The following is a 25,630-nucleotide window of genomic DNA, read 5'->3' as shown; positions in this document are numbered from 1 at the left end:
TCTACAATGGGCAAGTACTGAACTAAGTGGTAGACACAAAAATATGAATGAACTCTCAAGGAATCTACTGATGGCGAAGCCACATAATTACATGTCATTATGTCACCATTGGTGAAGGCAAGGATATTCATAATGAGTGACTAGCAAGTAGAGGAAAAATACATGCCATTGTCTTGCGGGTTCCAAGATGGCTTTTTGGAGGAGGGAAGGAGTCTTAAAGAACCTGTAGTCAACTAGGTGAAGGAACTGGAGAGAGAGCATCCCAAGCACAGAGAGTTGGGTGGGCAATTAATATTTATGAATTCATTCATTCAACCAACAACACTTCTATAAGCATCTGCTATGTGCCAGGTATAGGTCTGGGAGCTGGAGATAGAGCGGAGAACAAAATAGCACCTCTGCTCTCATGGAGATGGCATTCTAATGGGAAAGGGTAGGAAATAAACAGGAAACTATATGGCAGTGGGTGCTAAATGCTATGGAGAAAAACAAAGCAGGAACCTAGAGCATCTGTTTTGAAAGTAGGGAAGCCTGGATTATATGTTGGGTGGTCTCTGAGGAGGTGATATTGGACTCCAGAGCTGAAGGAAGCCAGGGAGCGGGTCACCTGGCTACTGGAGGAAGACATTTCTGGACTCAAGGGTTCCAAGGTGGGAGTGTGATGAGCTTAAGGAAAGGATAGCCTGGAGGCTGCATGGCTGATTATGGGAATGAGGCAGTGGGATGTCCATTCGGGTAGGGCTTTGAATGGCAAGGGCTATAGCTTTTATGTTGAGGGAAATGAGAAGCCAACCAGTCTTACTAGAGAGGTCTTCCTGAGAAACATTAACAAGAAAAAGACAGGTAAATGTTGCTGCTTGCAAACTTAACATTTTAATCTACATGAAAAATCTAAACAAAACCCAAAGCACACAGCCAGGTAGAAAACAATATTTGCAACAAATAGAACAAAAGAGTAAAATCTGGATCCTCTAAAGAGTTAGTACAAATTGATAAGAAAATAGTAAGAACTTACAGAAGATCTAAGTACATAAAATTTAGAAAGCTCTGTAGGTCAAACATCCTCAAATTAAAAGGCCAAAATGGCCACAAATGTATATGTAGTATGTGTGATGTGTAGAGGATACAAATATGTAAATCAGTAAGAAAAAATAAACACCACAGTGGAAGATGAGCCAGCGATTTCTCCAGATAGTTCCCAAATGGAGGATTTAGAATTATTAGGGAAAGTTGAAAAAAATGTTGAATCTGAGTTATAAAGAGATGCTAAATAAAGCAACATAGTTGTTTTCTTGGTTTTTTTTTTTCTTTTGCACTATCAAGTAGGGAAAAACTTTTCAATAAGATGATACATAGTGTGAGTGAAGATGGCTTGAAGTAGGCATTCGTAGGCATGGCGGTTGAGGATAGAAGTGGAGTATGTTTTCTAAAAAGTACTTGGGCGATCCAGAGCCAGAGCATCACAAATGGTCATACCCTTTGACCCAGTAACCTGCACTCGTGGAAGTATGTCACAGGGAAATCATCCAAAAACAAATGCATGAAGAACAACCCAAAGTGTTTAATTCTCAGGATTTCCTTGGGGCCTGAAATGGGTCTCAGCTGTGTCTGGAAGCCACATTGACTGGAGAGAGACATGGGTGAACGAAGGCAACCCATCCTGGGTACAGAGAAAAAGATGCAAAGGGCCCTCAGGTTACAATCCGTAGCAGCATTCTCTTCTGGTCACTAGAAGTGAAGAAGAAAGAATATAAAAACACTCATTTGAAAAGATACGAGTACCCCTATGTTCATTGCAGCATTATTTATAACAACCGAGCTATGGAAGCAATCCAAGTGTCCATGGATAGGTGAATGGATAAAGAAGATGTGGTACATATAGACATGGAATATTACCCAACCACGAGAAAGAATGGCATCTTGACATTTGCAACACATGGGCGGAGCTAGAAGTTATAATGCTAAGTGGAATAAGTCAGTCAGAGAAAGACAAATATCATATGATCTCACACATATGTGGAATTTAAGAAACAAACAAAAAAAGAGACAAAAAGTACAGATTCTTTTTTTTTTAATGTTTATTTATTTTTGAGACGGTGCGAGAGACAGAGTGCAAGAGGCGGAGGGGCAGACAGAGGGAGACACAGAATCCAAAGCAGGCTCCGGGCTCTGAGCTGTGAGCACAGAGCCTGACGTGGGGCTCAAACTCATGACCTGTGAGATCATGACCTGAGGTGAAGTCAGACGCTTAACTGACTGAGCCACCCAGGCGCCCCAAAAAGAACAGATTCTTAAATGCAGAGAACAAACTTGACTGTTAGCAGAGGGGAGGTGGGGGATGGGTGAAATAGGTGATGGGAATCAAGGAGGGCACTTATCATGGTGAGTTCTGAGTAATGTATAGAATTGTCGAATCACTGTATTGTATGCCTGAAACTAATAGAACACTGTATGTTTACTATACCGGAATTAAAATAGTAATTTGGTTTTGGTGGGGGAGAGGGGAAAGTGGGTGATGGGCATTGAGCAGGGCACCTGTTGGGATGAGCACTGGGTGTTGTATGGAAACCAATTTGACAATAAATTACATATAAAAATAAAAAATAAAAAAATAAAAATAATTCTTTTAAAAAAGGTAAAGAACAGGTAGCCCTTTTCTTGGTAAAAATTCAGCATTTTATTTTTTTTAATTTTTTAAAAATGTTTTTATTTTTGAGAGAGAGAGAGAGAGAGAGAGAGAGAGAGAGAGAGAGACAGAGCATGAGTGAGGGAGGGGCAGAGAGAGAAGGAGATACAGAATCCAAAGCAGGTTCCAGGCTCTGAGCTGCCAGCACAGAGCCCAACACAGGGCTCGAACCCACGAACCGTGAGATCATGACCTGAGCTGAAGTTGGACGCCCAAACAACTGAGCCACACAGGCGCCCCAGAAATTCAGCATTTTGTAGGCTTGAAAGGATGTTGGACCCTTTTGGCATGGACTCCCCACTCTATCAGCATTTCAATCCGGAGTGGCTGCTCTCTGGGTTACAGCTTTCTCAATTCACTAATGAACATCTGATTTCAGGGAGACTTCCTAATGAGTCAGGCTTCTAGCACTATCTGTCTCCGACAGTGCCTGCCACAGAGGTCAGCCAGCCTAATGTGGACAATACCACCACCTCCAACCTCAAAACCAAAGCTGGATGTGGTTACCGCATAAGTGAACATTTGTTCTGGGACTCTGGCCATGGAAGGGCATTTTCCACTGCACTGACCAGCATTCATTCTGTCATCAGACCTTACTAAGTGTCCAGGTCTTATTTATAACAGAAAAAAAAAAATCCAGAAACAATTTAAATGTCTGACACTGGGAGAATGGTTGAGTAAATTCTAGTTTAACCATAGACCGGAATGTTGTGCGTCCATTTAAAATGCTGTTTATGAACAGATTGAATATCTTGGGGGAAAAGCTCATGTTATAATGTTTACTGAATTGTTGCACAAGAAAACCAAGAAATGACCTGAATGGCCATCAAGAGGGGAGTGGTTGAATAAATTGAGGTACATCCATGCTGTGGAATATTACACCTTTATATAAAAAATAAGTTAGGTATGTATCTACTGGCCTGGAAGATGTCCCTGACGTATTGTTAAGTGAGAAAGCACGTTGCAGAGAAATGAGCTAAACCAGAATCTCTTTTTAAACAAAATAATAAAAATTCTCCCGGAATGTATCCATTTGTTTGCACAAGAGTGGAGACGGTTGGAGAGGGACATATACCTGCCTGGTCACTTTGGATTGGGTGGAAGGGAGAGAGATAGGAGATCAATTTTTCTTTATATGTCTTTGTGCTGCATATATGGGTATCTGTGTATATTACAAATGCACCTTGCCTTTTGTAATTTGAGACAAGAATAATTTACTGAAAAAGAGCATACAAAATTATATACACAGTATTAGCTCCACAATGTGAAATATGTATGGAAAAATCTAGAAAAAAAATGAAAATATTCAACAGCGGTTGCCTCTGGGAGGAAAGTGAGGTTATAATGCTTTCCCTTTTTTATCCTTGCCTATATTTCCCAAATTTTCTTCAATGAGCAAAATGTATAAATTATTGTTTAAAATATAATGGCTTCCACCTTCTCACTAGTCCATCTTGCCTTTACTTGCTACATTCTGGCCTCGGTCCACCTTGACTCCTGCCTCCTGCCTTTGCTGAAATTTATGTATCTATTCAGCACATCCTTACTGAATTCTAGGCAGTGGGGATACGGCAGGAAGTAGGACAAAGCTCCCACTCTCTGCGATCTACTTCCGGAGGGACCATTCAGATATCAAACTGAGTGACCTTGCCCAAGACCGTCATCTGAGCCTGGTCTGTGGTGCTCAACACACTGAGTTACCTTTTCCTGTGTGGAACTGCCCTCTGGTTCTCTTCCTGCCATTCTTCCTGCCCCCTACTGTATCACCTTTCTTGGCCCTGTGTGTGGAAAGGGGCTCTGTTCTGAGCCCCTTCTCTTCTTTTTCCATAGCAGGAATACTGTTTATGCCTGGATCCTGAATCAGAAATGGTAGATCTGTGCAGGTCTGAGCCCAGGCAGCAGCCCAGGATGCTGGGGATGGTGGTAAATGTTGGTATCAGTGGTTGTCCAGGACATGGATGAGAGTGGCCTTTAAGGTGTGGTATCTGTAGGGTCTATACTCCAGATGTACTCTGTGCAGCCCCCACGTGGGTGTATTTGCTGATGTCTGGTCTAGGATCTGGGCCCCATGGTCCATCACAGGGTCTAATCTAGAGGAACTAACAAACGAATGAATGAATGAGTGAATGACATAATGCAATGACATCACCAGGTTTTAGAAACATGAGTAGATCTGGTGCCTGTACCAGTGAGGGGGAGTTCAGGGGAGTGGATTAGGGGCTCCTTTGAAGCTTTATTTCATTATTATTGTGGCTGAATATTTTTCTGGTTTCTGGGCCACTTACGTCTTATTTTGTAACCTAATTTGTTCAAGACCTTGTCCAATTTTTCAATTATAATGCTTGTTGTTTTCCTATTGATTTGCAATAGTTCTTTGTATATTAAGGCTATTACTTTTGTGCCAAACATTTTTGTATCCCTTTCTCTTTTGTTTCTATTTTTGACATACATATACGTTTTGCATAAAACTATCAAGCTGGTAGTATTTTCCACAGCTTTTCTGTTCGGAAAATCAGTGAGATAGTTATTTGCCTATGTTTTTTTTTTTTTCTCTAATTATTTTTTGGCTTGATTTTGTTTTAGCTTCTCTTTTCTCCATCTGAAATTTGTTTTAGTAGATGGTGTGAGTTGAGGAGGTAGCAGTTCTTTTCCCAGTTAAGTCGGTGACCATGCAAAATGTTTTTCTTTTCTCAATGATTTTTTAATGTTGTCCTACAGGTATTTCAGTTTTTATGTGTATTTCTGCTGTTTCTGCAATACTATTTCCTGTTCTGCCTCTCCCCTCTTAGACCACTGCCCCACTATTTTCAGAAGCATCATCTGGTAATTCTGGTTAGTATCTTGCCAAAGGAAAATAGTGCATTCACTGCCTTTTCAAAAAATATGCACTGTCTGTGGCCATCTATTTTTCTAGCTAAATTTAGCTATCATTTTACCAAATTTAAAACAGGTCATTGGGCTTTTGGTCAGACTTGCATTAAACTTGTAAATTAACTTTTCAATAACTTTTCAAAAGGTTAATATTCTAAATTAACCTTTCAATAGTTAGTCTTTCCGCTCAAGATGACGTTATGTCTCTTCAATTATTCAATTTTTTAAATCCCTTTCTAAAAGTTATTTTCAGACAGTGCCTGCACATTTCTTACCAAGTTTATTTCTATGTAGTATATGCATTTTGTAGTTATCATAAAGAAGAACTTTTTTCTTTATATTTTTATCTGCCACTGGCATATGGAAATGGTATTGATTTTGTAAACTTGCTTTGCATTTGACTTCTTTGCTGAGTTTTTTTTATTAGTTCTAAAAGCTTTATAATTGATTTTTTTGTTTTCGAGTATACTAAAATATCATTTGCAAACCATGTTTTTTTCTTGCTCCTGTGTGTGTGTGTATGTGTGTGTGTGTGTGTGTGTGTGTGTGTGTGTATGTGTATCACATGAGTTAGCTCTCTTCCAGTAAGCCATGAAACCTCACAGGTGAGAGTAGCATTTCTGTCTCATTCCTGATCTTTTTTTTTTTTTTAAATTTTTTTTTTTCAACGTTTATTTATTTTTGGGACAGAGAGAGACAGAGCATGAACGGGGGAGGGGCAGAGAGAGAGGGAGACACAGAATCGGAAACAAGCTCCAGGATCTGAGCCATCAGCCCAGGGCCCGACGCGGGGCTCGAACTCCCGGACCGCGAGATCGTGACCTGGCTGAAGTCGGACGCTTAACCGACTGCGCCACCCAGGCGCCCCTCATTCCTGATCTTAATCAGGTGTTTCACCATAAGTTTGAATGTAGGTTACTGTTCTAAAATGGATGCTTTATCATGATAAGGAAATCTTTTTTTTTCCTAGTTCCAAGTGCTTATTTTAATCAGGGTTACATGTCTGATTTTATTAAATGCCCATTTAGCATTTATTCAGAAGACTTTAGCTTTTTTTTCTCTTTTTTAATGGGATACTTTGTGTTAAGAGATTTCTCTCAATATTAAAGTCATTTCAGAGATTAACTGTCCTTTGTCAGTTAATCCCTAAAGTGGGCTTTAAAAAAATTAGCGTTGAGTCCATTTATCAGCATCACAGTTAAGGAGGTGGGTCTCAAGTGGCTGCTCCTGTGTGAATCCCATCTGTGAGTAATCATGTGGTTCGGGCTCCATTCCTTAGTATGTCTTTGCCTTAGTTTCTCATTTGTTCACTGGAGGTAATATTAATAGTATTCACCTTATAGGGCTGTTGTGAAGCTTAAACAACTCAATATATGTAAAGTTCTTAGAAGAGTGCCTAACGAAACATTCACTAAATAGAAGCCATATATTAAATTATTGGGAATTTACCATGTGTGTGGTACTGAGCTTGGGGTGTGGATTCAGAGACAGGAAAACTCACATATGGTCTGTCTTCTCATTGAGCTTACAGCCTGGCAAGAAGACAGATACTTATGAAATAATCACATGGAAGCATGGAAATTTGCTTCTATGATAAGTGCTATCAAGGAAAGGTTATGGCATCACGAGAACATGTAATAAGGGGATTGAGCTAGTCAAGGAGAGACACTGGACTGAAATCTGAAAGACAACTATGCACAGAAGGTAGGGAAGAGTATTCTAGGAAGAGAGAAGAGCATATACAAAGGTCCTGTGGCTGTGCAGGAAGATAGTATGGCTGGTACAAAGGACTGAGAGAGTGGGGTTTGACTGGACAGCTAGTGGACACTGGGTCTAAGAGGTCACTAAGAGCCAGACCATGCAGTGACCCTCCCAGGTCTACAAGTGATTTTTCCTTATTGAACAGCAACGAGGAGCCACGGAAGGTTTGGTGTAGGTCAGGGGGAAGGGGAAGTAACCAGATCAGATGTCTGTTTTGAGTAAGACGCCCCTGGCTGCGGTGTTGGCAAGGACCAGAGTAAACATGGTTGGCCAGTTAGGAGGTTATCATGCAGTCCAAGGGAGAGACTGGTATGAGTTGGCAGGAGTGAAGGGGACAGGGTGGTAGATGCCTGTGGGGCTGTGATGGAGAGGAAGGGGCCAGAGGAGAGGGAGGGAGGGGGACATCACTAGTCTGAGCATCCCAAAGGATGCCGGGGCTGGAGCTCAGAGGGAAGTCTGGCCTGCACTGTGATGTTGTAGGTTGTTAGCAGGCAAATGGGGAGGTCCTCTAGACTAGACACAGAGGAGAGGTCCCAACACGGAGCCTGGAAAGGAGCCAGAGAAAGAGCAGGGGAAGGAAAGGAGGAGTGGGTGGTGGCATGGGAGGAAGCCTGGGACCACGCTGCTCCAAGTGTGGTCCCCAACCATCAGCGTCAGTGTATCACTGGGGGTCCAGTGAGAGGAACAGCCTCTGGCCCCACCAGGATGCTGTCCATTGGAAGGGTCAGAATTCACATTTCAGCCAGGCTCCCAGGCAGTGTGCAGGCACGGTGAAGTCTGAGATGCTCTGGCCCAGCAGGAGTGTTTCCAGAAGGAGGGTGTGCATGACCAACAGCCTTAGAGGCAGCAGAGAGAGAGGTCTGTTAAAGTGAAGACTGGAAAATATCCGCTGGACCCATCAGTGACCTTCGCACACCTGTTTGGGTGGATCAATAGGACCTGAAGGCAGAAGTGACAGAGATGGAGAGTGAGTGGGAAGTAAGAAAATGGAGACAGAAAGTATGGACATATTGTGTTTTCTAGAAATCTGTCAGGGAAGGGGAAGAGAGAGACGGGGCTGGAGGGTGTGTGGTGAGAATTGTTTTCTTAGTGATGGAGTCCTGAGCACACTTAGGATGGGAAGGCTTCATCAGAGAGGAAATGATGGAGTCTGTGTAGCATATGTAAGAGAGGAACACGAATCAGGTTCTGGAGGGTAAAATGGGGATGGGATCTGAAGGGCACAGGGGATGATCATGTTTAGATTGGAGCAGGGGTGGCTCCTCCACAGTGAGAAGGAGGACGGCGTGGGGCAGGTTGGATGGGTTTGGAATCAGGGGGACCAAGGGATTGCCCCTTGTGGCTTTGTGTTCTGTGCAGAGTGGGAGGAGAGACAGTAGCTCAGAGGAGGGGCTGGGAGAATTGGGAGTGGAAAATGGAGAAGGTTGTGAATTATCGTTCTGGCATTTTATGTTCCAGAGGAGAAGCCTGCCTTCTGCCCGGTCCGGTTGCTTTTAGTTTCAACTCTCTGAGCCTCAGTTCCTCGCCTCACAGTCATTCTGATGCTCAAGTACAATGATGTACATTTTATCACCTGCACAGTGCATGACATGTGCAAGCTCATGCTCCATCTGTCATCCATCTTCCCTCCCTGTGCGCCACGCCTGGGGTGGCCTGGGAAGCACTTGGAAAAGCGGGTTAATATTCCTCCCATTTCTCTGGAAGCTTCTAAGAGTTCTGGCCGTACTGATCTGTGCTCTTTCTCTTTCCCAGGCCAAAACTGCACATTCCAACTGCAGGGTCCCAATGGGACAGTTGAGAGCCCAGGGTTCCCATATGGCTACCCCAATTACGCCAACTGCACGTGGACCATCACGGCGGAGGACCAGCACAGGATCCAGCTCGTGTTCCAGTCCTTCGCCCTGGAGGAGGACTTTGACGTCCTGTCGGTGTTTGATGGCCCGCCCCAGCCAGAGAACCTGCGAACCAGGTACCCCCTGAGCTCATTACCGCAGCCACCAGCTGGGCCCTGAGAGCCAAGCTCGCTTGCCAACAAAGACCTCTGTTCTTATGGGGTCTGCCCTCAACTCCTTAGGCTTTCTTTATATTTCCAAATTCCTTTCTCCAGATTGGAAGTACCCAGTAGGCAGGACTGATGGTAGTGTACTTGGGAAGATAAGATAGAAGACACAAGGGATTACAGAGAAATTTGAGTCTTTCTATTGAGACTGATTTTGCATGGATTGATGTGTATGTGTGTATATCTATTGGTGTATATTCTTTGCACACATGGAAATCTATTTTCTCCCCTTGGCCCAGCAGATATGTGCATAGGCTAATAGTGAGTATGTCTCTTACATCCTGTACTTGAAAACCATCAAGATGGATTGTTGGAATTTGCCTTATGTTTGCGTGGGGCAAAGTTCCCACTCTCTCAAACCCCATCCTGGTTATTGGAAGAGAAAACTACGGAGAGCACTTTCCTGCACCCCATCCCCCAAGCTGTCTCCCAAGGGGGAGAGTTCACATCGAGGAGGGAGACGGGAAGGGAGGCTACTGCTTGTTCAGACTTGTCTGGGATGAAGGTCAAGGCCCAAGAGTCCTAGCACTCCAGGTTTTGCTGGCCTGGTGGCCTGCCGTGCTCTGTGGCAAGCCTTGTCTGGGTTCTGCCAGTCAGGCTCTGGGCTCCTCAGGGAGCCAAAGGGTTAGTGGTTTACCAGCCAAGCCCTGGGGAGCTCAGGGTGCTAATGAATAGAACAGTAATGATTGGTTTTCTGGCAAGTGCTTTAACTCTCAAGGTTTTGTTTAAAGATGCTTCTGTGCCCTCAGCTTGCGAGCTCCCAGAGCAGGGTCACAAACAACATTTATAGGGAAGCACCAGCCGTCTTCTCTCCCACCCCCTGCACTCTTAGGGCAGCATGGAGGTGAGGCTTCCCAGCCTGCAGCAGGAGTGGGGGCAGCTGGGACCCCTCTGATTAGTAGTTCCTCCTGAACAAACCTGGGCTTATCCATCTTACCTTGACATTCAGCAGCTTCCGCACACAGTAGGTCTTCAGTGAAAATTTGGGGAAGAGACTGGAGTCCTCTTCACTTATTCATTACACAAATATTTCAAGAGCACCTCTTATGTTCCAGACACTGGCCTGGGTGCAGGGGATGTAGCAGCGAGCAAATCAAAGCCGCTGTCTTCACTGAGGCTTCATGCTAATGTGGGAGACAGGTGTGGATATGAATATGTGAGTTTAGAGTTCAAGGACATTGGGGCTAGAGATAAAAAATTGGGAGACTTGGGGTATAACACCATGAGACTGGATGAGGTTGCAAGGGAGAGAGTCCTCACCATCAGATGCTGAGTTCAGGTGACACCATCTGGGGGCACCTGTGTCTACATTTGATGAATGTTGAATGACGTTGAAAGATAGGAAGGCTAATGGGGTACTTGGTTGGGATGTGGACAGCGGAAGGCAGCCTCCACTTCTGTTCCAGCTTTCCTTATGCTTACATCCACATGGATGTGGTCAAACCTCTGTTTTCCGATGTTGGGTTTGCTCACTCTGAGAGTGAAGTACAGAAGACCCACTGGAGGTGGGGGGATTGCTCTGGCCCAGAAGGGTGGCGGGGAGTGATGTTGGTAGGGGAGGCCCTGGATGTGTTTCCGGCCCCCACACAGCCCACTCTGGCCAACAAGCCGTGTTTGAGGACGAGGCTCCCAGGGTTTGCACCCTCACTACGTTTGTACCCTCACTACCCACTACCTGCTTGTGTTCTCCCTTCCTGTCACCTTCCCGATCTGCTCATTTTAGTTCATTTCCATAGCCAGGGGCATGCAGGCTTGGCAGAGGGGAAGGGCTGTAAAGAGTGCTGTGCCTCTTGGGGCCCCCACAGCCAGAGGAGCTCACCCCTTGGAGGACACTAAGAGGGGATGCGATCCCAGAGGGCAGTCCTAATAGCAGGAAAGAGTGGAATATGCAACTCCTGGAAAGTTTTGGAATGGATCTCCTTTAAGGGTGGGGGACGGGGACAGCAAGTGTGTGTTCGCTGGGGTCCTTGTGCAATGTTTTCATGATTTTGCATGGTTATTGGGTTTTCTTCTTATTCAGGAATCAGTTTCTATCTGTATGTTTGTCCAAGAAATCATCCATTTATGGAGATTGTCAAGGGTCTCAGCTTAGAATCAACATATGATTTCCCTTCTCGACGGGTCTGAGAACACACCTTCTTTCTTGCATCTGCTCCTGTGTGTTTGTGTTTTCTTTCTTTTTACTCAATTAGTATTGTCAGAAGTTTGCCTATTTTATTGGTCTTTTAAACATCCCACCTGTAGGGCTATCAATTTTATTCTTTCTCTGTTCTCTGATTCATTTGTGCTTTCATCTTTATTCATTCATTTTCTTCTTCTTACCTTAGGCTAATGTTGCTGTTTTGCTGATTTCATGAATTGAATTAGTTTCATTATTTCCTGTTTGATAATAAAAACATTAAGAGACATTTTCCCCTAAGTATAACTTTAACCATATCCCATAAATTTTGATGGATAGTCGTTAATTTAGGAAGAGTCTCTAATTGTGGTTTTGTGCCTTCCTTGACTCTGGGAATTTTTTTCCCTCAGATTTCCCTCAGATTTTTTATACTTAAAATGTTATTATCTAGTTGTATTGCATTATGATCAGATGATGATTTCTACTTTGGAGAATTTGTTGGCTTTTTTCCCCACAGCACAAGATCATTTTTCTGAGTGTTCTATGAGTATTTGAAAGAACATATGTGAAAAATTTGTGTTATTAACATTATGCAGTTTTTCTAATTTCTTATTTTCTGAATGATGTTTGTCAAGGATAAGCAATACATTTTTTCCCACATTTTTGCCATTGTTCTTATCAATTTCCCCTTTTATTACTAAGTTTTTCCTTTATATATTTTGGTGCTATACTCTTCAGCATGTATGTTTAAACATTAGATCTGAAGAGTAAACTTGATTTTTTTTCAGTATAAAAGTTATCTTTATTCCCCCAACTTTTTTGTTTTAAATTCTACTTTGATGCTAATACAGTCGCCTTCATTGTTTTTTTAGGTTTGCATTTATTGGGTCCCCCTCTTTCCCAATTCCTCTGTTTTGAATATTTCTATCATTATTTTAGGTGTATTTCTTAGTACAAAATATCATTGGATTCTTATTCTAAAACCTTTACTGAGAGTCTTTATTCTTTAACAGGAAAGCTTAACCTACTCACATTTTTTTGGTGATAACCTATATGTCTGCTCTAGTCTAATATTTCATGCTTTCTGTTTTAAAGTTTTCTTACTATTATTTCCTCTCCTCTACTTTCTTTTTTAAAACATTTTTTTAAGTTTATTTATTTATTTTGAGAGAGAGCAAGAGTACTCAAGGAAGCGGGAAAGGGGCAGAGAGAGAGGGAGAAAGAGAATCCTAAGCAGGCCCTGCACTGTCAGCACAGAGCCAGACCTGGGGCTCAATCCCATGAACCATGAAATCATAACCTGAGCTGAAACCGTGTCTGACATGTAACCGACTGAGCCACCCAGGTGCCCCATCCTTTTCTCTAGTTTCAAGTGCACGTTTTCTTTGCCTTTGCCTTTTCTGTGATTTTGATTCAACTAGTGGCTAAATTACTTCTTCAGAACACATTTTAAGGTGTATTTCTCTGTCAACATCTTGTCTGGCTAGGCTTTTTTTTAAATCAGGTCTTACTGGCACGGCAACCTGTAGAAATTCCTTAGTGTTTGTAGCATGTAGATACCTGCCTCTTTTTCATACTTTCCGGAATGGACATTTATATTGGCTCTTTTTAATATACCTTTGATTATTTCCATAAGAACTTAGGGGATCAGATTAAAGGAGAGTTTCACACATTGGCTTGGCTTGAACTAGAAATTTCCCTCTTGAACTGGAAATTTCTTTTTAGATTTGTATTCATTTGGATGCTATTGTTTTTTTAAAAAATATTTTTCAATGTTTATTTATTTTTGAGAGAGAGAGAGACCAAGTGTGAGCAGGGGAGGGGCAGAGAGAGAGCGAGATATAGAATCCGAAGCAGGCTTCAGGCTCTGAGCTGTCAGCATATAACCCGGCACAGGGCTTGAACCCACAAACTGTAAGATCATGACCTGAGCTGAGGTCAGACGCTTAACCGACTGAGCTACCCAGGTACCCCAAATTATTTTCTATTTTATTTCCGTTTTGGATTACTCACTGCTAATATATAGAAATACAACTGGTTTTCTGATTGTTGGTCTTATGTCCTGTGACCTTGCTGAACTTATTAATAGTTCTGATGCTTTTTTACATCTGTGAATAAATATTTTTGTTTCTCTTTTGCAATGTAGATGTCTTTTATTTATTTATTTTTTGCTTAATTGCACTAGATAGGATCTTACAGTATGATCATGACGAGAAGTGGTAAGACTGGACATCTTTGCCTTGCTTTTGACCTTGAAACACTCAGTATTTCACTGTTAAGTATGATGTTAGCTATAGGTGTGTGCTAGATGCCCTTCAAGGAAGGTGTTTTTGTAAAGTTTATTTGTTTATTTTGGGAGAGAGAGAGAGAGGTAGTATGCTCGAGTGGGGGGGCGCAGCAGAAGGAGGGAGAGAGAGAATCTCAAGCAGGGTCTGTGCTGTTAACACAGAGCCCAGTATGGGGCTTGGGTCCCATGAACCATGAGATCATGACCTGAGCCGAAATCAAGAGTCAGACGCTTAACCGACCGAACCACCCAGGTGCTCCCAAATGAAGGTTTTAGGTGGAGGATTTTGGTACAGTCTGGCTGCAGTGGGGAAAATACACTGGATTGGGGGCCAGGCTGGTGACTGCCAGGCCAGGCAGGAGACAGCCATAGCCTGAGCTAGATCAATGAAGAGAGAAGATGGGTGTGGCTTTGTGTGATGTTAATGAAAAGGCATTGTCCTTGTCCCGAAGCTAAGGGCAGATTTCTAAGGACTTGTGGAGTGGAAATAAGAAGAAGAAAGAGGTGGAGGATGACACTGCAGTGTCTGGCTTGGAAGCAGAAAACAAGAGAGATCAGTGTGCGGTGAATTCCAGTCTCCAGTAAAATGTGTTCTCACGGCATAGCCGGGTCTTTTCTGTACTGACGTTTTAATTTATTCGTCTTGTGGAACAGGAGGGCCACCTCCTCGCATGTTGTTTTTCTGTGGCAGGCCTCGATTTATACGCAGGTAGGTTCTACATTTATTAACGCTGTGATCTGTGCAAGGTTTGGCGCCTCTGAGCCTCATCTATAAAGTGGAAGTCACACAGCCCATCTTAACAGCGTGGTTATAGGTCAGCCACCCTCTGCAGATCCCTTAGTGCTCCATCAGTGTTAGGAGCATCCTTCCCTGCCTGGGTCCTAGGAAGTTGGACTGCTCTAGAGGGCTTTGGTGACTGTCCTGACATTTCATCTGTGGCCCACTTACTAACTGGACTTTTCAGATCACAGGACTGCAGGTGTGGAGCACAGACACTGAAAAAGGAGTTGGGCTCAGGGCAGTCACTCACTGTGGGTGGTATCACTGAGCGTGTGGTAGCCCAGCAGTGGGACAGGACCACCAAGAAGCCTCTAGCAGGTTTCTCTCTGCCTGCGTAGTTCATGGTTTTCTGCATCCATTGTCTAGAACTTGATGGGCTTAAGTTTTGCAGTCCTGCTGTCTACGCATCTTTGAACGCATCTCTCTTTTCTTCTCTTACTCTAACAGCGATCTTTTTTCACCCTATGCATGCATTCCAGCAAAAGGCTGAAGAGTCACCTCCCCACCCCAATCCCCAACCCCCTTTAACCTCACCTTTTCTCCAGCTGCTTGCTCATGGGTCGTGTTATGAGCAACAAGCTTCCTTCCTGGTTAGATTCTAAGCAACTTGAGGCTGAAAGTCAGGGCTTCCATCATGCTTTGCTGTGGCAGAACCATGCAGTGAAATGCACCTCTTGCTGGTGGAGGACATGAGCTTGAGTTGTAGCTGTTCCTTAGCCGCTGGGCATCTGCCACTCACTTTGACTCTTAGCCTCAGCATCCCCATCTAGAAATGGGTGTATCAATATCTGCTTCGTAGGTTGGTTGGTGAGGATTAAAATAGATAATGTGTGTAAACCACTTTGAATTTTGATAAGAGATAAACAAAAGGAATACTTGTATATTTGTAGCAGAAAATCAGGAAACACCATTAAGCAAAAAGACTCACAAAACTTCCCCCTCCCCCCGCCCCCCGCCCAAGTAAATGTATAAGTCATGTGGTAGAGCAGTGGTTCTCAACCCCCAGGGGACATCTGGCAATGTCTGGAGACATTTTTGGGTGTCACAACTGGACAGGGGGCTATGGCATCTGGTGGGTCAAGGCCAGGGATGCTGCTAAATATCCTGCCATGCCAGGACAAAGGCCAGGAGCACTGAGGTTGAGAAATCCTGATGTAGGCGATGGAGGAGTTAAGGCCTTTGGCATCAGACATACTTAGGTTCTAATCCTGTTTCAATGTCAGGGACCTTGGACAAGTGAAACAACCCATCCGAGTCGGAGCCTCAGTTTCCTCTACTGCAAAACGGGCGGCTCTCAGTGGTGCTCTGTGCCGACAGCAGCACCTGGCATCGTTAATGAAGAGGTGCCAGTAGACACACTGCGCATGGCTCGTTCTATATGCAGATGCCATTCATCTCCCAGCGACTCCCTTTCTCCACCAGGAGTTCAGAGCCATCTTCTTGAAAGCATCTCACATTTCATCTAGAGCTATTCACAAGCAGCCACATCCCAGGGTGCCAGAAGGCAGCGTCTGGCTGCTTGAAATTAAATTTACAATAGAAGCTGATCAGATTCTTCTCATAATGGATCAGGGTGGGAAGCGAGAGTAGAAGCTGGTCTTGAGAGCCAGGGAGCCTGTAGGAGTTTGGAAATGAGCAAGAAAAGAACAAAGAGCCTTCCAGATAATGCAGTGTCAGCCCTGCCTGGATGAATTATTGCAACAATCCACACATCTCTGCTTTGGCACAATTAGATGGCCTTTCCATGCTGGCAGACATCCTTTTGCGTTGCAGTTTTAATGCGGGATGAAGTTTTCTAATGAAACGAAGGCAGACGTAATCTACGGAGACGCTGCTAATAAACAGCATCACCGCGTATTGGAGGGTTTATAGAGCGCTGGTGATGACTGCACCAGTTAAGCACAGCTAAGCATCCCTTAATTTAGACATTTGGGCTCAAGTTATGGGAAACACTACAACTCGTTCCCTCAATTACTGGCAATACGCATTCTGTCATCTGCCTAAGGTGGAAATGCAATTTAAGTCATTCGGGGCTGGTTGCAGATTTCACTCAACTGGCGTTAGACACCTGTTTGGAAGTTGTAAAAAATCCACAAATTTGCCAGATTTACTGTCTTCTTATAAATATGTATCGCAGCAGAGGCCCCTGAAGGACCTGTCTTGTTTGGATTCCTTAAAAAGTGTTCCTTGCACATCAGTAGGGCTGTCCTTGGAGAATCTTCTCCCCGGAGTGCCTTGAGAATGTGCTCTTGTGTGTGGGAGGCGGCTGGAACGGCCCATGGGGAGGAGGGAGCATTCTTTCTGTACACGACTGAAACAGGGAGAGGATGCTGGAAAGGGGAAAGAAGAGATGGTGACGCTGAACACCTCTCATGGGGCAGCCGCCATGCAAGACACTCATTCGTTCCGTTTATTCAACCTTTATGGGATGCCTACCAGCAACACCAAGTGTTGGGGATACAGTGTTGGGAAGCCTCTGCTTCCAAGGAGCCTACAGTCTCTTTAGGGAGACACATAAATACAGAGGCAATGCTAGTTCACGATGCTACACGCTATGACCGGGGAGCTCTCTGTAGATGCTGATCTATCGGCCTGGAATGCCGTCCCTCCATCTGCCCCTTTGCTTAGTTATTGGTTACGCATTCTTCGAACCTCAACTCACTTGTCAATTCCTCACTCAGGGACTCCTCGGAGATACTCCTACTTCTCAACCTGGTCAGATCCTCCTATGATTACCCTCCTCAGATTACCGTGTATCCCTCCTTCATGGTTTTACATGTGCATATGTGTGATTATTTGATTTATGCCCATACCCCTTGACTGCAGACACTGTTTCTATTTTGCTCTCCATTGTACCTCCAGGGCCTGGCTTTTAGTAGGTGCTCAACAAATATTCAGGGAATGAATGAATGAATGCTCTCTAGAGGAAGGGCATGGAGGGTGGGATGGGGACAGTGTTTTGAACCAAGAGAATAGCGTGTGTAGAGGTCCAGGTAAAATCAAGAGAAGGCGAGGTGCAGGCTGAAAGTGGGTTCATCCTGGGGGAGATCGTAGTGGAGAACTACGGGTGTGGCCGGGCCAGATCATCAGGGGCTCTATGTGCCGTGCCAGGGAACTTGTCATGTATTCTAAGGGAAGTGGGGACACCCCAAAAGGGTTTAAGCAGGGATTTCATGCATTATCTAATCATTCAACAGCACCCCCATGAAATGAGCAGTGTTAATTTTCACTGCAAGAGTTAGATAAGCATCTGAGGTCTCTAAGCTACCAGGGGGTTAAAGGAGGAGTGGACCATGGGTCTCCTAGAGCCAGAAAGAAACGAGGCATGTTTTCCCCCACACCAAAATGCTTTCTTACTACATTGGATTCATTTCATTTCCTTTTTTTTTTTTTTTTTTTTTTTAATTTTTTTTTTCAACGTTTATTTATTTTTGGGACAGAGAGAGACAGAGCATGAACGGGCGAGGGGCAGAGAGAGAGGGAGACACAGAATCGGAAACAGGCTCCAGGCTCTGAGCCATCAGCCCAGAGCCCAACGCGGGGCTCGAACTCACGGACCGCGAGATCGTGACCTGGCTGAAGTCGGACGCTTAACCGACTGCGCCACCCAGGCGCCCCCATTTCATTTCCTTTTTAAAAATTCATTCCGTTTTCCTTTTAAAGCAGTTTCTTTAAAATAGTGAAAGTAATAAGCGCTCACTACTTTAGAAAAGTCGAGCATTCCAGCGGTGTATAGAGTAAAACAAGGTAAGTTCCTCCTTCCCCAGGCCCCTGTCCCAGCCCTATTCCCAGGAGGTAACTGCTGTTAACAGTTTGGTGTGTGTCCAATTTCTTTTTAAATAAAGATTCATTAAACTGCCCGTGAGGCTTATTGGGACATCCATCAGCCCTTTAAAAATTGTTCTGATGAATTAAGTGTAAACTAATTAGAAACATGGATTCAATTACCCTCGAAACACACAAGGGCTTAATAATTAATAGGAAGAGGGCTTGAGGCCAAAGGCATTATGGATTTTATCAAACCCCTAACATCTGAAAAGTAAATATGTTTGATTCACCCTAAATGCTGGCAGATTTGCCATCCGGAGGCAAACCTGTTGGTAGAATCTTTGTATTTAACCAAGAAAGTTATCTGTGATTTGTAAGGAATCAGCTGAAGTGTGTGGAGGCCAAGGGCAGCTGCGTATTGCTGGGGAAGGCTGCCTGGGACAGGGCAGTCTCTTTCTGGGTTATGGGAGTCAGCTTTGTTCATGATCTTTTACCAGGCAAGTTTGGGGGTCCACTGAGGTGCCTGATGACTTCGCCGACCATTTCTATGGGTCCAGGGTACCTAAGGAGCAGTACTAGGCCAAGAAACACTGCAGAAGTCAGTGGGGGAGGGGGGAGGGGACATTCCATTTATCCCCTTGGGACTGTGTGACGCATTAGATGGAATTGGTGGGGGGGAGGTCCAAGCACCTGTTGGGCCGGGTGCTTGATTTGCCCTATCTCACTTAATCTGCAACTTCCCCAGAGGGAGGAATTACTACCTCCATTTTTATTGCTAAGGAAACTGAGTCTCAAAAAGGCTACATGCCTTGGGGCGGCTGTGTTCAAACTCCTAGATCTGCTTGACAGCCGGCTTCACATAGGTCCACACAACTACACCAGGGTTGAAAGGGGTGGTGGAAGTGGAGGAAGCAGGGTCCGCCTGGCTTGAGGCTCAGGAAGCCAACTGCAGTGACCCACGGGGCAGCCATGTGCTCCATCACCTAATGCCAAAGGGTGGGTTTGGGCAGACGTGGTGGGGGGAGGGGTTGGCAGCAGTTGATATAGAAAGCCAGGTGGGCAGCAGTGTCGGGGTCCTGAGCAATCCTTCCATTCACAGTAGGACCCTGTGGTTCAAGGTCAAAGTCAGTTTTTGTGGCAAAGCTTCACCTAGGTTGTTCGCCAAGTCTGCTATTTAATAGCAGCCAAAATTTAAGGCCCCGTGGAGCACGAGTCTCGTGCCAAAAGGCTACACAACTTCACCGCTCCTCAAGATTGGTTCTGCCCCCAGCGTTACCAGGTGTTGGTCAAAGATGCGACATTGCCCCAGAATGGAGTGGGCCACCCCTTGACCCTCATCTGCCCCTTTCTTGCTGGTGGTGGCTGTCAGGGGGTTGCTGAGTTAGGAAAGTGCCCCCTGGTTTATCCTCAACTCTTATTCCCTGAACATTTAGGGCAATAGAAATCACTGTGCAAGGACCCTCGTAACCCGGGATAGGGTAGGGCAAGTTTGGACATGTAATTCTCAGGGTAGAGGCAAGTTTGGACATGTAATTCTAGTCTTTACTCTGTTCATCAGTAGAAATGGTACCCTAACAAACCACCTCCCAAGTACTGTGTTCCTTGATCCTTTGGAATTAAAATAAATATAAAAGAAAACAAATTGTCAGCTTTTAAGTGAACCAAGAGCCAAGATATTACTTCCTGGTGTGGGTCTGAGCTGCCGCAGGATGTGGTGTCCAGAGCCAGTTGTGGGACAAGGAGACCCGGGTTCCATCCAGCATGGTTCCTGGCTTGCTTGTGATCTTCACCAAGTCCGTCCCTTCTCAGCAGCATCTTCCTGACTTATCAGTTGAGGGTGTAAGTCCCTAAAAACCCCAAAGCTTCTTCCTGCTCTGAAATTGTGTGATTGAGTGATGCTAGAAACGTCTGGAGAAGGATTATAAAATACTCCTGATCTTTTTGGATTATGTCTGCCCTACTCAGGTACTGCTCTGGGATCTCTCAGCACTTCCACCATTAGTCTTTGGCCTCAGGGTTTATTTTCCAACAGCTTGTTAAGCAGTGTGGCAGAGAAGGCTTATTGTCCACCATCTCTCTTGTTCTCTTTCCACGGTACAGAGTTGTCTGTGGGAAGCAGCTGCCTAGCCAGGGACAGCGTTTCTCAGCTTCTTCTGCATCCAGGTGCACCTGTGTGGCTTAGTGGTCAACAGGAAGTGGATAGAAGTAACATATATCGCTCCCACGGTTGGCCCAGGAAAGCTCCCCTGCGATCTTGTGTTCCCTCTTCTTTTCAGGAGACAGGAGATGCCCGGATGACTATATGAAGTGGGACCACCACCAGCTACCGATTGAGAAATAAACTCGTATACACGCTTAGATCTCTGAGATTCCAAGCTTTATTGTCACTGTAGCCAGTGTGTTCTTAGCCATTGTAAGCTCTGAGTCTAGCCATTAAAGAATTTACTTTAGAACCTAGAGGTAGGTGAGGATTCTAGATAGCAGAATCTGCATTCCTTCCAGAATTGACATTCGGTCTTATTTACTTTTGGGGAGATGAAGCTCCCGGGACAATCTGGCCTTTGTGCCTAAAAATTAGGCCGTGGATGCATAGTTGAGATATTTTTTAAAGCCATTTTTTGTGCTCCTGACTTTTGCTGGATTCCTCTTGGCACTACGTGGCTCTGGTTATAGTCCTCATCCCTGTCCCATCTCCTGGGACCCCATGTCCTTGCTCTGTCTCTTACAGGCTGTGTGACTTTGAGGAAGTCACTCCTCTCTGAGTCTCAGGGTCTCTGCCCACAAAGTTGGGATTCTAGCAGCACCTACTTTGTAGGGAAGCTGTGAATATTCAACTACCGTACAAGGTACAAAGTACGTAGAAGATGCTGGACACATGGTGAGCTCTCAGTAGATGCTGGTTGTTGTCATTATTGTCCTTTCCAAAGCTCACGTCTTCCAGCTACCTCCAGTGCCACCACCCTTGTCCACCCCCACCCTCATTACCTCTTGCCTTGGTTATCACAGCAGCCTCCTTCCAGCTCTCCTTGCTAATGCCTTTGGTGTCTTCAGTCTATCCTTAATACCAGAGCTAGAGGGATCTTTTTATTTTATTTTATTTTATTTTATTTTATTTTATTTTATTTTATTTTATTTTATTATTTTATTACTATTATTTATTTATTTTTATTTTTAAGGAATAATCTTTTAACAAAAATATATAGAAAGGAATAGTTTTAGATTTACAGAATAGTTGTGAAGATTGTACAGAATTCCTATATATGGCTCACCCAGATTCCCTTTTTTTAACATCTCTCATTTGTGTGATACATTCGTCACAATGAATGAACCGAAACTGATTTGTTATTATTAACCTAAGCCCATATTTTATTCAGGTTTCCTTAGTTTTTACCTAATGCCCTTTTTCTGTTCCAGGATCTCACCTAAGGCACTTTAGGTCCTTAGGTCTCCTTAGGGTCCTTTGGGCTGTGACAGTTTTTCCGACTCTCCTTGTTTTTGATGATGGACAGTTTTGGGGAGTACTGGTCAGGTCTTGTGTAGAATGTCCTTCATTTGGGATTTGTCTGATACTTTTCTCATGATTAGACTGGGGTCATGTGTCTTTGAAAGGAAGACAATGTTTTCATCACATCACATCAGGGGTATACCTACAGTCAACATGACTTGCCCCTGTTGATGTTGACCTTGATCACCTGGCTGAGGTCCTGTATGGTAACTTCTTCACTCCAAAGTTACTCCCTTGGGGTGCTTGGGTGGCTCAGTCAGTTGGGCGTCCGACTCTTGATTTCAGCTCAGGTCATGATCTCACAGTTGTGAGTTGGAGTGCAGAGCCCACTTGGGATTCTGTCTCATCCTCTCTCTCTGCCCCTCCCCCCCTCTCAAAATAAATAAGTAAACTTCAAAACAAAACAAAACAAAGTTACTCCCCTCTCCATACTGTTCTCTTGGAAGTCACTGTGTGCATTTCACACTTGAGGAGTAGAGGGTTGTACTTCATCTTGAGGGCAGATTGTCTCCATAAACTGTTTGAAATTCTTCGGCACGAAAGATCTGTCTGTTCTCTTCCATTTACTAATGTATTTATATCTGTATGGATCCATAGATAGTGACTTTATACTTTGGATCATAATCCAATGTTGGCTTATTTTGTTGCTCACATTGTTTTAGCCTTGGCCATTGGGAGCTCCCCTAGTTTAAAGGCTCCTCCTGTCTCCTTTGACATTTCCCATCATTGTCAGTTTTTGTTAGTGATATTGGCGGTGATGCTGTTTCATCAACACTCTCCAGAGAAATGTGCTCATGTCCCTTTGATTGGAAAATGGTATTAGAACCCAAGATCTGGCTCTGCGTGTGTTCGTTCATTGCTCTTGGGGCATCACTGCTTCCAGACCCTCTTTGCCTACAGAGCGAGGAACTCTCTGTGTATACACGAACCCATGTATATACACCTATCTATAAATATTTTTATGTGTATCCGTCTGTGTCTCTGTTAAGCTGAACATGAGTTCATGCTGATATCTCCAACTCTAATCCAGTACCACCTGGATCATTCTGGACACCTTTCCTTGCTTATCTGCAACCTCCTACTCCAACAGTGAGACACCTGGCTGCCACCACCTGACATGCATTTATTGAAGTGTTCAATTGTGGGATGCATGGATAGCGGTACCAGAACTAGTAACCTGTACCCCAGTGGGAAATGACTTTTTCAAACTGGAGCACAGTGATTACACTCAGTTCCTTTTTGCCTTCAGGTTCACAGATTTCACTTGTCTCAAAAGTTACTTAGGTGAGCACCATGAGGAAAATACACATCAGGGAGCACCTGGATGGCTCGGTTGGTTAATCATCAGACTCTTGATCTTGGCTCAGGTCATGATCTTGCGGTTCGTGGGTTCAGGCCCTGCTTCGGGCTCTGTGCTGACAGTGCGGAGCCTGCTTGGGATTCTCTCTCTCTTTCTCTCTGTCCTTCCCCTGCTTGTTTTCTCTCTCGCTCTCAAAATAAATAAATAAAGATTTAAAAAATTTTAAAGAAAATACACATCAGGGCAATAGTGTGAAGGGTAAGGGGTGAGATTTTAACAGAGCGGCCAAGGAACCCGTGTCACTAAGAAGGTGACTTGTGTAGAAACCTGGAGCAAAGTGAGTTTGGTGTCTCCGCCAATATTCAGATGGCTCTGGGCCACCTGTTCCATTGGGCTGTGTGTCTTCCGTGTGCCTCTTCCTTAGGGCCCAGCAGGTTTTATTAAGGAAATTCAAAGGAGAGGAAGCATGTTTATCAGTAACTTCCGGTGATGTGAAAGACACTCAGGCACACGGATGGCACCTGTCCTTCAAAACCTGCCGCTGACCAGGGTCTCCAGGGCACAGTGAGAAAAGCATTGAAGGCAGTCGAAAGTGGTCTGGCTGGTGAAGTCAGAGAAGTGGTTTCTGACCTCATGATGCCCCTGAGCATCGTGGAGGCTGGCAGTGTGTGTCTCCCAACCCAGCCAAAGGAGAAAGTGTCTCCACAAGGTTTCTATCGGCGAGCTCCTCTGCACCCGGCAAGGTCTTTATCTGTACCTTCCAGGTTCCATCCTTCCCCCTCCCCTTTGCCCCTTTCAATAAACACTGGAAGTCTCATTAGGAAGGAAGTCTACACATTTGGCTCCAGCTTGCAACTAGTGGCTTTGTGATGTCCTGGCCAATCAGGAGAGGCACATCTAACTTCTGTCTTCTCCAGCATCCTACAGCCACCTGTCCCAGACAGGGTGGGTCTTAGACATCTATAAACCCTACAAAGCAAAGGAAAAAGGTGACACCTTCCAGCTGCGCTAGTCCAGTTGTATTTCAGTCACAGCAGGAATTCATCGCTGTCCCTGGATGAACTCAGAAAGCTAGAAAGTCAGGGTCCTTGGTAAGTGAGGGGAGTTGAAGACAAGAAGAGTGTCTGCACTCTTCAACGCTGGAGAGCGTTTGGTCTGCAGACCAAAGCAGGTGTGGAAATATCCACCAGCTGCCAGGCCCCACCCTCTGAGCCCTCAGTGATGCTCCTCCCCGCTCTGTGAGATCACTTAAGCTCCTCAGACACATTGTGTTATTTGCTTTCCCGAGTATTCCAGTACTGGCCTCCTCTTTGGTCCTGGTTCACCGAGGAGAAAGCTCAAGTTCCAAATGTTGAATCAGTGGTGAATGATAATAAGAGGTGGCCAAGTTCTCAGTGTTTTCTACCTGCTCTGACTGCCTTCCAGCCATGTAGACAGAGGGGTCCGATGAGGGACAGGAGAGGGGCAACCTGGACACAGAGCCATCAATCCTAAAGGACATGGGGGGATGAAAGGAAACCTTCCAGAGATAGGATTCCTCTTCCACAGTCAACCTCTTCCTCCGTATTGGAATTTGCCTCGACTTGGGCCAAAAGGAGAGGAGAATGGAGTAATCGCCTTCCCTCTGCTGTGCTCTTCCTTCAGCGTTGAACTAGGTGAAGACCTCGACATGGCAAAGGCTTTGTAGAACCCCAAAGGAGTGGGTTCCTTCTATTTTGGAGTACGTAGAAGAGTAAAGATTTTCTTTAATTAGATAGTGCCGGATAGATTTAATTAAAGCTTCAAACCTGCAATTTTCTTTGTTTGATTGATCAGTTGGTGCTGATTGCCTGGAGTAATTACGAAGCGGGGGGGAGGTGGCGTTTTCAAAGTCTGGTGGCGATAAAGAAGCAGACTGAGTCAGCTCCTGGGTGCCTGGCTGTCGGGGTGGATTCTGAAAAGGTTTAAATTGCACGAATGTTTGTTAGTTATGGCCAAATAAAAAATAAGGTGTCTAAATTACACTTTTGTCTAAATCGTGCTCCTGGCTGATGTGCTTCTGTAGAAAAGTTCCCTTTTACCTCCTTTCTCCAAATGTAATCACGCCCCCGAGACCAGGCGGTATTCTGTTATTTTTGTCTTTCTTTTGTGGAATAATTGAAACACATTGTTGGGAGTGTCTCATAGATGCCTCTTTTAAATTGCTAGAGTCCATGGAGGGTCAGGCGAGAAAGACAGCCTCCCAAAAGCTCTGCATTTAGGGAGCTCGAGGAGTTTTGAAGTCAGGTAGCCCTGGGTTTGAATCCTAGCTCTGTGACCTTGAACAGGTACCTTCTCTTTTCTCCCTGCTGCAGAGAAGAGAGTTGTGGAAAGGACCCAATGAGTCCATGTTTGTATGTCTAGTGTCTGGCCTACCATGGGCTCTCCCTGGATGTCTGTCTCTTCCCCTTCCTGCCTCACTGAGGTCCCCACCATGACAAAAGCTTGGTGAGCTCCTGAAACCAGAGCCATCTT

General features: G+C 44.7%; 1 protein-coding gene across 1 annotated transcript in view; it reads left to right on the top strand.

The window, feature by feature from the left end:
• Positions 1 to 25,630, top strand: part of CSMD2 (CUB and Sushi multiple domains 2) — a 607,194-nt gene that overhangs the window by 51,975 nt on the left and 529,589 nt on the right. The window contains exon 2 of the mRNA XM_030326876.2: positions 9,071 to 9,287. Coding sequence (XP_030182736.1) covers positions 9,071 to 9,287 — 217 coding nt within the window. The remainder of the gene's footprint in view (positions 1 to 9,070; positions 9,288 to 25,630) is intronic.

Source organism: Lynx canadensis, chromosome C1 (genome assembly GCF_007474595.2).
Source record: "Lynx canadensis isolate LIC74 chromosome C1, mLynCan4.pri.v2, whole genome shotgun sequence".
Lineage (NCBI taxonomy): Eukaryota > Metazoa > Chordata > Mammalia > Carnivora > Felidae > Lynx > Lynx canadensis.
This window is presented reverse-complemented; position numbering and strand designations above follow the sequence as displayed.